Here is a 14239-nt window from a genome sequence, read left to right as displayed (position 1 = left end):
CCAGGGGACTGCAGCTCTAGGTGAACAGCTCCATAAACAGCCCCAGCCTGGAATTCAGGGCCAGCATCTTCTACTTGGGGTGTGCCTGGGCACCCTGTGAGTGCCTGTCCCCGTGCCCAGGAGCAGGGTGGGGATCAGATGTGAGAGACTGGAATGTTAAAGGCTATTAACTCCAAACTGACCTTTCCAAAAGCAGCAGATGCTCCACCTCCATCATCCAGTGCAGCACAGACCCCACCTTCAGCATCCCCCTGGCAGACACACCCCCAGACCCCACTTCACACCATGAACAGGCGGTCGAAACATTTATTCCCAAATACCTTCATCCCGCATATCCCTGCTCCTCCTCATCCTCGCTGCTCTCCTGGACGAGGTCAGGGTCTGCAGGGCCACAGGCGATGCAGGTGGCCCCCATCACCCTCCAGCAGGACTCGCAGTACAAGGCAAAGCAGTCGGGGTTGGGGCAGGGCTGGTGCTGGGGGGTCTCGGGGGTCCCACACCAGGTGCATCTCTGGCGCACGAAGCGGCGCAGCCAGGGCCAGCGCCGGCAGCACCACCGCAGCACCGGCGTCCCCTGCAGCGAGGACAGGCCCGTGTGGGGCTGCAGGGGTCAGGGGACAGTGGCAACCCCTCCCAGCACCCCGTGTCCCTGTCCCCACTCACCAGCTCGGGCGGTTGCCGGGCTTGCCGGGCTACGCGCCCGCGCTGCAGGTACAAGAAATTGTTCCGCTGCCGCAGCAGTTTGTTGTACAGGAACAGCACTCGAGTCTTCTCCCTCTGTGCCAGAAAAGACCATGAGGGTCAGCAAAACCCACCCCAGCAGCCAGGCTGTGCCCAGCCCTCGGGCTGCTCACCTTGGGGAAGTAGAAGGCGGCGATGGCGCGGCGCAGGCGGAACGGGTACACCTGGGCCAGGCAGAGCAGGGCCAGCGCGCCCAGCGGCAGGCAGGTGGTCACATACTGCTGCCTCGTCATCGCCGTGGGCTGTGGCAGGCAGGCTGGGGACAGGGCACCTCTGTGAGCCCCCTGTGGCAGCCCCTGGCTGGGGGGGTTCCATCCCTGGCAGGGGCTTACCGAGGTTGGAGGTCTCCACTTCGGTGTCGTAGGAGGTGTTGAGGGCCCCGATGGTGCCCCGCAGCAGCTGTGCCATCAGGGATGTGCCCATCACGTTCACGGACAAGTGGTGGCTGGCTGTGGGATGGCAGGATAGGGAGGCTGAGGAGGGGCTGGGAGGGCTGAGGGGGTCCCTGCATTGCTGAGGGGCATGGTGGGATCATGGGCCAGCCCTCCAGGGCCGTGAACTCACTTTGGTAGGAATACTCAATGAAGGAATGATGCTGGATGACGCTGAGAATGGTGAAGATGAAGTGGTCCAGGCCACAGACAAAGAGGAGGAAGAGCAGGAGAGGGATGCACCTGAGCAGCTCCATCACCTGCAGGGAGCAGGGGAGCTGTCACAGCCTGCTGTGCCCAGCTCTGACCCCCCCGATTACCCCCAGCCCCTCACCATGTGCTGCCGCTCAGGCCGCTGCAAGGCCGGCTTGCACGGGAAGATGAAAGACGAGGTCTCCTCCTTGAGCAGGGGCAGCAACGTCTGCTTGTTCTGGGTGAGGGGCAGGTGGTGTCTCAGTGCAGCCTCTGGGACACCCCACTGGGGGTGACAGGGCTGCCCTGCACCCCTTTCCCCCTGCCCAACCTGCTCTCTACGCCGGGCATCGATTTGGCGGAAATAGGTGGTGATGTAGCAGTTGTCAAAGCCGATTTTGTGACAGTACTGATAGGTGTAGTGGAAAGCCCTGGTGAGAGAGGACAGGTCTGGGGTGAAGGAGGCAGTGGGTGGAGCCCCCAGGATCCCCCTTGTCTTCATGTCCCCCCCCCAGACCTTCTGCCTGACCCCTCTGCACCCTGCAGCTGGCACAGGGGTGTCACCCCCACCCCCCAACCTGCTGCCAAAGAAAGCCCCCACCCCTCTGTGCCCCACAGCTGGCACAGGGGCGTCACCCCCACCCCCTGACCATCCCAAGGCTCACGAGAAGAAGACGAAGAGGAAGGTGAAGGACAGCAGCAGGCGGAAGAAGGAGACAGCCAGGCCCAGGCGGGCGCCTTCCTGCCGCAGCTGCGAGGTCACGTCCTCCCGCAGCTGCGCCGCTACCTCGCTGCCCACCAGCATCTCTTGGTGCTCCTCCTGTGGCAGAGGGGCCATGGGGCAGGGCAGGGCCATGGGTACAAGGGACAGGCACCCACAGGGTGCCCAGACACCCACCTGGTAGGCGATGCTGGCGCTGAACTCCTGGCTGAGGCTGTTGACGGAGCCGTTCACCTGGTCATACATGCGCCCGAAGTTCCCATCCACGGGGATCCTCCTCTCACACCACCGCCTCATGACTGCAGAGATGGCACAGGGACAGTGGTGGCTAGGGGCTGCGGTGGCAGAACTGGATCTGCCCCTCCAAGGGAGCACGGGGTCAGGGTCACCTACGTTTGACCATGTGGCAGAGGAACCCAAACTGCATGGGCAGGCAGATGAGGTGCCTGAAGAGGGGCAGCTTCACTCGTTTCATGCATTTCTTGTACATTTTCTGGAAGTGGCCTGTGCAGCGCAGCAGGCCCCTCTGGATCACAGCTGGGTGGCAGGAGGAGCCCTCAGCTGCCTGTGCAGCCCACCGGCCGGGGTGCCCCGTGGGGACAGCACTGGGAGCTGGGGCAGCCCCCTCCCCACGTGCTGCCTGTCCCTGTCCACCCCACTCACTTTCACAGCGAAGTTTGGTCTTTGCCTCGTAGAGCTTCTGGGTGCTGGGGGCTGTCTCTGTGCCTGTGTCTGGGCGTTGCCTCAGGTCGTAGCCCTGCTCGCTGGCCACCTGCTCGTTCAGCTCCACGAAGGCTTGGGAGACGTTTTGCATCTCGGTGTTGAGCGTCTCCGCGCTCTTCTGCCAGGGCACACACACAAACACAGACACAAGCAGATGTCACAGACATATCTTGTGAAAAATCCTTTTGCCAGGATCTTTTCTCCTCAGAAGCTGGGAAGCTTCAGCTTCTCCATGTTTTGCTGCTTTGGAATGTGATTTGGAGAATTGTTTACCCAGCACGTGAAATTGTTTTCACTTGATGACCGATGACAGCCACCTGTGTCGAGGCTGTGAGCAGTCACAAGATTTTATTATCATTCCTTTCCTTTTCTTTCTATCCTTCTGATGGATCCTTTCTCTCTATTCTTTAGTATAGTTTTAGTATAGCATTTTAATGTAATACAATACATCAGCCTTCTCATGATGACAAGATTCTCATCTCTTCCCACGTCCTGGGACCCTCGAACACAACCATAGGCAGAGGCTTGATCCTGCTCCCCCAGCCCCCCAGCACCCCTGCCCCAGACCCCTCCTCACCACCAGCTCCTCCATGACCTGGCGCAGGGGGGCTGTAGATGTCTGCCAGAGAATTCCCGTGTGGTTCACCTGGAGCTCCACCACGCACTCCATCGAACGCTTCGTCTCCATCAGGTTGTACCAGAGGTTGGCCACGGGCCCTGGTGGCAGCAGGGCTGGCTCAGAGCCCACCAGCTCCCAGGAGCCCACTGGGGGACAAAGGGATTGGGGGGACCCTACCATTGTAGATGGCAGCGAAGACAAAGGAGAGGACGTAGAGCCGACCCTCCTTTCCCAGGAACTTGGGCACCATGAGCAGGTTGGCACAGCGAAAGTGGGGGGACATGGCCCAGCCCAGGGCAGTCACCCCTGTGCAGAGCAGAGAGCTGAGCCCACGGCCCCACAGAGAACCCCCTGAGGCTTCTGGTGGTCCCCATCACCTCAGTCCCCTCCCTGCCCCATCCTCACCTGTCAGCCACCAGGTAAGGTTCAGCTTCCGCGTCTCTGACACGTCCAGAGGCATGATGAGGAGGTGGCAGAGCCCTGGAACACACAACAATGGTCCTCGTTCTTCCTAATGCTCCTAATGTTCCCATTCTTCCATTCTTCCAATGTATATATATATCTAATTCTTCCAATGTCTATATATAATTCTTCCAATGTATATATATACAATTCTTCCAATGTATGTATATAATTCTTCCAATGTGTATATATTCTTCCTCAAAGACTTAAAAACTCAACAACAATTTGCCAACAGTTGGTAACACAAACCTTATCTCCAGCTCAAAAGAGACATCCTCGAAAAATAATTACACATTACATAGATAATTTACTCATGAGAGCACCAACACACGCAAGAATACAAAAGACTCGTGACAGCGTAATTACAGAACTTCAGAGTACAAGACTAGAAGTGTCTACGTCAAAAGTCAAGAAAATCTCACCATAGAAATATTTAAAATTAAAAATCACACGACAAACAAACTACAAAATATACAACTCAAAAGCAATGTCAACAATTTACAGGATTTAAAAGAAACCAATTAGATCAGGACACTTTTAGAGATCACCAGTGATCAACTTACACCACTTTTCAACTTACTGAGAAGAGACTAAAACATAAATCTCCCAGAACCCTCACACCTAAAGCCCAAAAAGCCCTTTAAAAAGTCACTAAAGCCCTTCATCAGAAACAAGCACATCACTGTGCAATGCCACAACATGTACAAAACGTACAAAATGTACAAAAAATGTTTCTTATGTACAAAATAACAGATGGGGAACATATCTCGAGCTGTTTATTTTCCAGCATCACTCTCGTTACAAGGTTATGACAATGGGAAGGTGCCAGCAGCTCACGACCTTGGCAGGAGCCAAAGAACTCAATGTTGCCACTTATTTTAAAAGTTTTTTGACCAATCACACAAAGCAAAAGCATATTAACAGTAGTTCTATCCAGCCACTGTAAGCACGTGTACCTTTGGTTAAACAATGCTTGCTTATTTCAAATACAATACCTGTTTGTAAGCATTAAAACACAATGCACAGAGCTCCATTATTAAGCTCAGAACTTCCTAATATCTCACTAGATATACTTTTCTTTAGCTTAGACAGTTATTCTAGACAAGCGTTAATACCTTTATTTGTCTTTACTTTGGAGATAAGTTGGGAAATTATAATTTTTATTATTATTATTAATTTATTTAATATATATTTTGTATAGAAATAATAATGTTATTTATTTATCTTTATTATTTATTACTATTTTTCAATTTTTTTGTCCTACATTTTCTATTTTTTCATCCTTGATTTTCTCCCAAAGCATTTCCCAAATGATCCCCAAATTAAGGACCACTGTTCTATTTATTTGTCCTTATTTTCTACATCTCACATAACTTTTCTGCTGACAAACCCTCTGGCTACTGCTTAGCTCTAATTGTTCTGCTGTCGTGTCTGGAGGTGGGGAGATGAGTGCTGGGGACCAGCAGTCCCAGTGTGTGGGAAATGGATTGGAAAATTTCATAGAAAATTTATAATATAGAAAACAATTTAATATAGAATAGATAGATAGACAGATAGATATAGATATATGGATACAAATATATAGGTATAGATAGATATAGATATAGATAAAGATATAGATATATAGAGATATAGAGATATATAGAGATATTTAGATTTAGATATAGATATAGATAGATATAGATATAGATATAGATATAGATATAGATATAGATATAGATATAGATATAGATATAGATATAGATATAGATATAGATATAGATATAGATATAGATAGATTAGAGACAGATAGATATATAGATATAGATATATAGATAGATATAGATATGGATATAGATAGATATAGACAGATTAGCTATAGATATAGATATAGATAAAGATATAGATATATAGAGATATAGAGATATAGAGATATATAGATATTTAGATATAGATATAGATAGATATAGATTAGAGATAGACAGATATATAGCTATAGATATATAGATATAGATATAGATATAGATAAAGATATAGAAGAAATATATAGAGAGAGATATTTTTATATAGAGATATATAGAGAGATTATTATATATAGAGATATTTATAGAGATATAAATATTTAGATATAGATATAGATATATATGTATGTATAATATACATAATATAAAACAATTTATAGCGGTTCTGCTGTCTCCAAGACCTGCCTTTTGCAGCTGTCCCCGAACCCTGTGACTTGAAGGATTCCCACACCCACCGAAGCCAAGGAGCATCCCGAAGCCGGCTCCCAGGAAGGCTTTCCTGCAGCGATACTGGTCGGGCCGGCTCCAGAGGAACCGGCTGCACGGGCCGGGCAGGACCGAGACCACCACTCGCTTCAGGGCTGGGTGGGGACACGGGTGTCACCGCCGCGGTGCCACTGCCCTGCCTGGGACAGGACAGGCAGCGGGGCTCACTGGAGTTGGGAGGTTTCTGAGCGCGGGATTCTGCTGCAGAGGCGATGCCCGAGGGATGCTCCGGCGGGGAGGGAACGCGGTTGGGTGTCTCTAAGACCACCACCTCCTGCAGCTCGCTGTCCCCGCGAGCGGCTTGGTCCTCGTCGGCAGAGTCGAGCCTGGAGGTGGGGACACGGGTGTTGGGGAGCAGCAGCGCCAGTGTGGGGGGGAAATGGATTTGTGGAAAATTGTATGGAAAATTTGTACTAGAAAAATATTGACTTGATAGTGGAAAAAATTTGTAATATTATATTATATTATAATGTTATGTCAATATTATATAAATATATAATTTAATTATTAATTATATTATATAAATATATAATATATTATAATATTATATAGAAAAAATGTATGTATATATATAATATATAGAAAATTTATAATCTATAAATAGAATATAGAAAATTCTATAGAAAATTTATAAAGTAGAAAAGTTTTAATATAGAATATATATAAATATATATGTATAGTATATATAATATAGAAAATTTATAATCTAGAAATATATACAATTTTATAGAAAATTATGTATAGAAAATTTTTAGCAATTTTTCTAATATAAAATTTTTAATAGAAAATTATTTACAGAAAAAAAAACTTTAAGTAGAGAAAATTTTACAGAAATGTATAGAGGTTTTTTTTTTTTTAAACTTTTTTTAATATAAAAAATTTATAAAGTTTGACAGCACCTTAGCATTTCAATAGAAAATTATTTACAGAAAAAGAAACTTTAAGTACAGAAAATTTTACAGAAATGTATAGAGGGTTTTTTTTAACTTATTTTAATATAGAAAATTTATAAAGTTTGACAGCACCTTAGAATTTATAGAAAATATTTAAAGTTTAAATTTATAGAAAATTTTTAAAGTTGGACAGGAGAGTCACACAGTGTGTATTTGTATGTAAACTTTGAGAGAAGAAATGTTGATTTAGAAACATTACAGGACAGACACTGTCGAGACAGAGATGGAACTAGAAACAAATTTTAAAGGGTGGCTTTACAAATAAGACTAGATACTTTAGAGAAATAAAACTATGAAAGATACATTGTAGTAGGACCCACGAGGGGTAATGTTAGATTATTTATTTTAAGTTATTTATAGTATTGTGTAGTTAAAGCTAATAAACTAAGAAACACTTATTAATTCTGATTGCGATGGTGTGAATTATAACATTTGTATTGTCTCCCCCTTCTCATGAGACTGAAAATAAAAGAAAAGATGTGAATTGTTTTTATTTAATGGCCAATCACAGCCAAGCTGTGTCAGGACTCTGGAAGGAGTCACGAGTTCTCTTTAGTATCTTTTTAGCCTTCTGTCTGTATCCTTTCTCTATTCTTTAGTACAGCTTAGTTTAGTATTCTTTAATATAATATAGTATCATAAAACAATAAATTAGCCTTCTAAGAATATGGAGTCAGAGTCATCATTCCTCCCTTCGTCGGGGGTCTCAGAAAACACCACAGCAGCCCTCACCTGGAGAGCAGCCCCTGGCTCTCCTCCTCCTCCAGCTGCTCCTGCAGCCCCCTGGCCGTTCTGGAGGGGAGCCCCCGGCCCTTGATCATGTCCTTGATCAGGTCCCTGATGCGCTGCAGCAGCCGCCGCCCTCGCTCCTGGCCCCGCAGCGCCCGCGCAGCGCCCGGCCGCAACCCCGCTGTCTCCTCCTCGTCACTCGAGTCCCTGCGGGGCACAGAGGGCAGGGCTGAGCTGCAGCCCCCCTGCACACCCACTGCAGCCCCCCAGCACCCCTCTGCTCACAGCTCCTCATCCCCAGCGTCGGGGTAGCTCAGGGGGGCCATGCAGACGGAGCAGGTGTTGTTCAGGGTTCTGTAGCACTCGCTGCAATACAGCCCTGTGGAAAACGGGGCTGTCAGGGGGGAACGGGAAATTTTCTGGGGAGGGGGTCCCCAAACTGTGGGGAGTCTTACCTTTGCAGTTGGGTGTGATGCAGGCAGTGAAATCCTGCTGCTCTGCCGCCCCACAGATCAAGCAATGTTTGCGCTGGATGCCCGCACGGCGAGCGAGGCGAGCCAGGAGAGGGAACCTGCAAGCACAGGATGCCATCCCAGAGGTCCTTGCCACAGACCCCCAGGGATGATGCTGCCCTGTTTTCCACCTCCTGGAAGAGCTTACCTGGAGATGAGGATAAGGAAGAGCCTGCTTTTCCCAGTATCGGCCAAGCCTTGCGTGCCCACTCGGCTCAGGGCAAACAGCGCCCATTCCCGCCGTGCCCGGATGATGTTGTGGAGGAAGGCCAGGCGCTCCTGGCATGGAGGGGATGGGGTGAGGGCAGCTGGTGGCTCAGGGAGTGTAGAGGGACACACACATGCCCAAGGGGCTTCTCACCTGCTCACGAGATGGGAAGTAGGCGGCACACACTGCCCGGCGCAGGCGTGCCATGTAGGAACCGAAGACAGAGATGAAGAGCCAGATTCCGTACAGGATTCCTGGTGGGAAGAAAACGAGTTAAGCAGGGGGACCACTCCCCTACACCCCCCCACCCACCTGGGTCGTTGAGGGTGTAGCTGCCCCGGTCTGCACACCTATGGTGATGTAGGTGCCATGGTCAGGCTCCACGGGCTCGATGAGGCAGACCTGGGACAGCACCGAGACCTCGCCCTCCTGCAGCGCGTTGAAGGCAGAGACCAGATCCTGGTAGATCTCACTGGTGTAGCCCGTCCCGTTGACGCTGATGGTCATTGTCGACGGCGCTGTGGGCGAACAGCTCAGACCTGGGGCCATCCCACAGCCTTGACCCTCAGCCAGCAAAGCACCCAAGGGTGCTGCTCACCCCTGGCAACGATCTCCGCGCTCAGCTGGTGCCGGAGCAGGTCAAGCAGCCAGAAGATGCTGTAGTCAGCCAGGAGGATGCCGAACCCCAGCAGCGTGTGGCGCAGGAACGAAAAGAGCTGCAGCCCGTACTGCTGTCGCTCCGTCTTTGACAGCCACAGCGCACCTGCACGGCCACGGGAGCACCGTGAGGCAGTGCTGGGAGCTCAGGTTGGGCTGGGGGACACCCTCGGGGGTGCGGCTGACCTGGGGGGATGTAGCGGCCCCTCTCCCGCGCCGACAGGGGCAGCACGGTGGGTTTGCCCTGCTCTGCACAGCGCAGGTCCATCTCCACGAAGCGCCGCGTGATGTAAACGTTGTCAAAGGTGTCGTCCCGCAGGTAGCGGCGCCGGTAGCGAACCGCGCTGGGGGCACGGCGGTGGGGGGCAGCTGAGCACCTCCACGCCAGGTCCCCGTCCCCAAGGGTCACCAGAGCACTACTACTCACCGGTACCACAAGAAGAGGACGGCCAAGAAGGAGATGTAGGAGAAGAGCTCCAGGACACGGTGGTAGGGCTCCATGCTGTGCTGCACGGCCTCCATTATATCATCAGACACCTCCCCCAGGCTCTTGCTGGCGTTGAGGTTGACACTGTAGTGGTGCACGACCGAGATGTTGAACTCAAACTCGGCGCGGACACGGTTCAGAGCATCCGTGAGGGCTGCAGAGGGGATGAGAGGTGCTGTGCATGCGGCCAGAACCAGAAGAGGGGCACAGAAAAGGACCCGTGCAGTGGTTTCGGGTTGTTAATTTGAGATTTTGTTAATTTTGAGGATTTTTGGTTAATGTACACAGTGTGGTGGGTTTGGTGTTGGCTAATTACTAATGTACTTATTTCTTGGTGTGAGGTAGGATTAGGAGAAAGGTAAAGTAGGTTTAAAACTTTAAAAGGGTATAAAGAAAAATGTATTAATAGTAACTTAAAGAGTAATAAGAATTAGAACAAAACTTTTAGAATACTTTTCCTCTTATAACTTTTTTTCTTACTGATACTGTAAAGAAATAAAATTTTAGTTAAGCTTGCTACTTTTAGAATAGTCTTTTTTTGTTTACTTAGGGAGAGTGGTTAAAAGCTTGTATCACTTCTATAGATGTCTCTCACGCAAAACAATGACAACCCCCGACACCCACGTGGCACTGGGATACTCACGAGCTGTGACTCTGGACCGGATGAAGGTCTGGATGTACGCTGGGATGGTGCAGAACATCAAAGCAACTGCAGAGAGAGGGATCTCTGTAGGGCTGGACCCCCATGATGGGGACAGATCTGCCCCATCACCCCATTAGCCCCCTGTGGCAGAGGGACAGGGACTTACGAGTACTCCTCAAGCTGCAGAGGGCCTTGAAGCTGAGGACAACGTAGCAGATGTGGAAGAGGATGGGCAGGGCGCGCTCACACCTGTCCTTGGCCCTGTCCATGTAGCGAAAGCAGCTGCCCTTGGGATCCCCCAGCTCGCGGTTACAGATGCTACCAGCCCTCCTCAGCCACAGCCAAACGTTGCGCAGGGCCCGCGCTGCGGGCAGGGAGCGGGCATTGGAGACAGGGATGGTCTGAGAGGAGGGGAGGGGGTGCTGGGGCTGGGGACGCCCCCGGGGGTCCAACGCTCACCAACGTGTCTGGTGGAGTCTATGATGGAGCGGACGAACTTGCGGACACGGTCACCCAGCACCTTGGCATTCTGGCCAATCTCCTTGATTTTCCTCTGCATGTCTGCAGAGAGAGGGGACACCTGAGCACACCCCAAAGAGTGAGGGTGGCCTGAGGCTGTCTGTTCCCCCCCAGGAAGGGCCCCTCCAGTCCCTCTGCCTCTCCCAGCCCCCTGCTCACTCAGCAGTGGCTCCTTGGCACGTTGCAGCCGCTCGGCCGTCTGGTTTTGGGCCAGTTCAGCCCCACATGACAGCGCCTTGGCGACCTGGGAGACGTTGTGCAGGAGATTGGCGCCAGGGCCTTGCACGGTCAGGCACAGCGCCAGCACCATGACCATCATCTTCCCCTCCTCTGCGAAGACAGGGAAGAATCAGCCTCATAATCTGACAGCAAAGAATCAGTTTTATAATCTGACAGCAAAGAATCAGTCTCATAATTTGACAGGGAAAAATCAGCCTCATAATCTGACAGCAAAGAGTCAGTCTCATAATCTGACAGGGAAAAATCAGTCTCATAATCTGACATCAAAGAATCAGTTTTATAATCAGACAGGGAAAAATTAGTTTCATAATCTGACAGGGCAAGAATCAGTCTCATAATCTGACAGGGAAAAATCAGTCTCATAATTTGACAGTAAAGAATCAGTCTCATAATCTGAAGGTTGTGAATTCGACCCTCACACAGGGCACCACTAATGTTGGTTTTTAACTTCTTTTTTGTTTCTGTTAGGGTGGGGATTGAAAGTGCTCAAGATGGTATTTCGTGTCAGAATCAGTCTCATAATCTGACTGGGAAGAATCAATCTCATAATTTGACAGGGAAAAATCAGTTTCGTAATCTGACAGGGAAAATCAGTCTCATAATCTGAAGGTTGTGAATTCGACCCTCACACAGGGCACCACTAATGTTGGTTTTTAACTTCTTTTTTGTTTCTGTTAGGGTTGGGATTGAAAGTGCTCAAGATGGTATTTCGTGTCTGGATTTAGATGTTTATTATTTTTTATCTATATTACAGTCATAAATTGTGAGTTCTACAGTATTTTACTAATAAATTGCAAAATGGTTTTTTATATATTTTTACAAGGTCTTTAAAGGAAAAATTATTGAATTAAGAAATTACACAAATTATTTTTATTTTTAACTCAATAACTAATCACTTCTGTTTTGCAATGTGTACTTTTTTGTTTAATTATAAAATACTACTTAAATTCATGAAGAAGAAGGGGAAGAAGAAGGATTAGCTACAGGCTTAAAACTTCTTAGTTTTATATGTATTACTATATTTTAAATCTTTAAACTCTAAGTTTTCTGCTACATGATATAACCTACTTCTATTTAAACTACACACTTATAATCTTATTATCAATCTGTTATATATAATTTATAATCTTAATATTAATCTATTATGCATAACTAATCTGCTACATATAACTCATAATCTTATTATTAATCTGCTCTACATAACTAATCTGTTACATACAATTTATAATCTTATTATTAATCTGTTATATATAACTAAGCTGTTATATATAACTCATAATCTTATTATTAATCTGCTCTACATAACTAATCTGTTACATACAATTTATAATCTTATTATTAATCTGTTATATATAACTAAGCTGTTATATATAGCTAATATGCTATATATAATTTATAATCTTATTATTAATCTGTTACATATATATTAATCTGCTATATATAACCCATAATTTTATTATTAATCTATTATATATAACTAATCTGCTATGTATAGTTTGTAATCTTATTATTATTAATCCATTATATATAACTAATCTGCTATATATAATTTGTAATCTTATTATTAATAATCTGTTATATATAACTAATCTGCTATATATAATTTATTATCTTATCAATCTGTTATTAATTAATTTTGGAAGCTTTTTTTATGGCTTTAGGTTCTCTTGAGGATCTGTGTTTTTCAACACAGAAAATTTAAATTTTTCAGTATCTAGGGTTCTAACACAGTCCTGGTGCTCGGCCAGGAGCCGGCATCCCCTGGCACCCCAGCTCCCACGGCTGCTCACTGGTGAAGAAATGCGGCAGCGCCAGCAGCACGATCATCCGCGTCTTCATGGAGAAGGCCATGCCCAGGCCCAGCCCCGCGCCCATGAAGACGGTGACGCTCAGGCAGTACCAGACATTGTGGCCCTGCACCAGCAGCACCAGAGCCCCGTAAATGCTGGCCAGAAGCAGGCCCAGGGTGAGGCCGCCGAGGCTGCGGGCGAACTCCCGGGCCTTGCTGGGCTCCTCCGGCCTGCGCTTGGCTCCGGGCTGCGGGGCCCGCTTCTTGCACAGGCCGGGCCGGGCCCGCAGGGCTCTGCCCAACCCCGAGACCAGCCTCATGCCCCGGTTCCTGCCGCTCCCTCCAGCTTTGTCTCGGTGGGATAGCAGCAGAGTGAGCGAGCAGTTTCCAACGAGCTGCACCGTTGGCAGGTGCTGCGTGACGGTTTCCGTTGCATTCAGAACCCCTTGGCAGTTTCAGTTGCGCTCTGCTGCAGGGGGTGTGTTGGTGTGAAAAATGCATGTTATATTATCGGCTTTTTGCAAATATTAAAGACGGTTTCTGTTGCATTTGGAACCCCTCGGTTGCGTCCTGCTGTGGTTGGTGTGCTGGTGTGAAAAATGTTAATTATATGATTGGCTTTTTGCAAATATTAGACAGTTTCTGTTGCATTTGAAACCCCTCGGCAGTTTCGGGTGCGCTCTGCTGCAGGGGGTGTGTTGGTGCGAAAAATGCGTGTTATATGATTGGCTTTTTGCAAATATTAGACAGTTTCTGCTGCATTCGGAACCCCTCGGTTGTGTTCTGCTGTTGTTGGTGTGTTGGTGTGAAAAATGTGAATTACATGATTGGCTTTTTGCAAATATTAGACAGTTTCTGTTGCATTTGAAACCCCTCGGCAGTTTCGGGTGCGCTCTGCTGCAGGGGGTGTGTTGGTGCGAAAAATGCGTGTTATATGATTGGCTTTTCGCAAATATTAAAGACAGTTTCCATTGCATTCAGAACCCCTCTACAGTTTTGGTTGCATTCTGCTGTGGTGGGTGTGCTGATGTAAGAAATGTGAATTATATGATTGGCTTTTTGCAAATATTAGACAGTTTCTGCTGCATTCGGAACCCCTCGGTTGCGTTCTGCTGCGGTCGGTGTGCTGGTGTGAAAAATGCGTATTATATTGTTATAGATAGATAATAAGATGATTGGCTCTCGCAATTAAAAGATAACTATTGTGTGAATACTAAGGAAAGTTTTAGTGATGTAGAGTTATGTTGTTGTAGTTTAGATGCCCTCTGTTCTCCCCACAGTTCCCTTTTCCCCCTGTGTTGTGACCATCAGACAGCCGGGGTGGTCTAGGACAGGTAAAAAGGAGA

At 47.9% G+C, this 14239-nt stretch overlaps 1 protein-coding gene across 1 annotated transcript; it reads right to left on the bottom strand.

Moving 5' to 3' along the window:
- Positions 1-322: 322 nt before the first annotated feature.
- LOC121332150 (DC-STAMP domain-containing protein 2-like) lies at positions 323-13213 on the bottom strand. Its single transcript, XM_041397285.1, has 30 exons — positions 12895-13213; positions 11024-11194; positions 10805-10906; positions 10512-10709; positions 10346-10411; positions 9643-9856; positions 9402-9559; positions 9157-9321; positions 8909-9076; positions 8712-8812; positions 8499-8629; positions 8294-8409; positions 8124-8217; positions 7914-8045; positions 6325-6482; positions 6126-6251; positions 3833-3907; positions 3605-3733; positions 3386-3525; positions 2749-2926; positions 2479-2622; positions 2263-2384; positions 2030-2184; positions 1696-1795; positions 1507-1602; positions 1306-1432; positions 1074-1190; positions 855-997; positions 664-777; positions 323-574 (listed from the first exon to the last, which is right to left on the bottom strand). The coding sequence occupies exons 1-30, from the start codon at positions 13211-13213 to the stop codon at positions 323-325; spliced, it is 4311 nt and encodes a 1436-aa protein (XP_041253219.1).
- Between the last annotated feature and the right edge of the window lie 1026 nt (positions 13214-14239).

The sequence above is a fragment of the Onychostruthus taczanowskii genome, unplaced genomic scaffold, assembly GCF_017590055.1.
Source record: "Onychostruthus taczanowskii isolate IOZ18803 unplaced genomic scaffold, ASM1759005v1 scaffold138, whole genome shotgun sequence".
Taxonomy (NCBI): Eukaryota; Metazoa; Chordata; class Aves; order Passeriformes; family Passeridae; genus Onychostruthus; species Onychostruthus taczanowskii.
The sequence above is the reverse complement of the archived record's forward strand: the minus strand, read 5'-3'. Positions and strand labels throughout refer to the sequence as shown.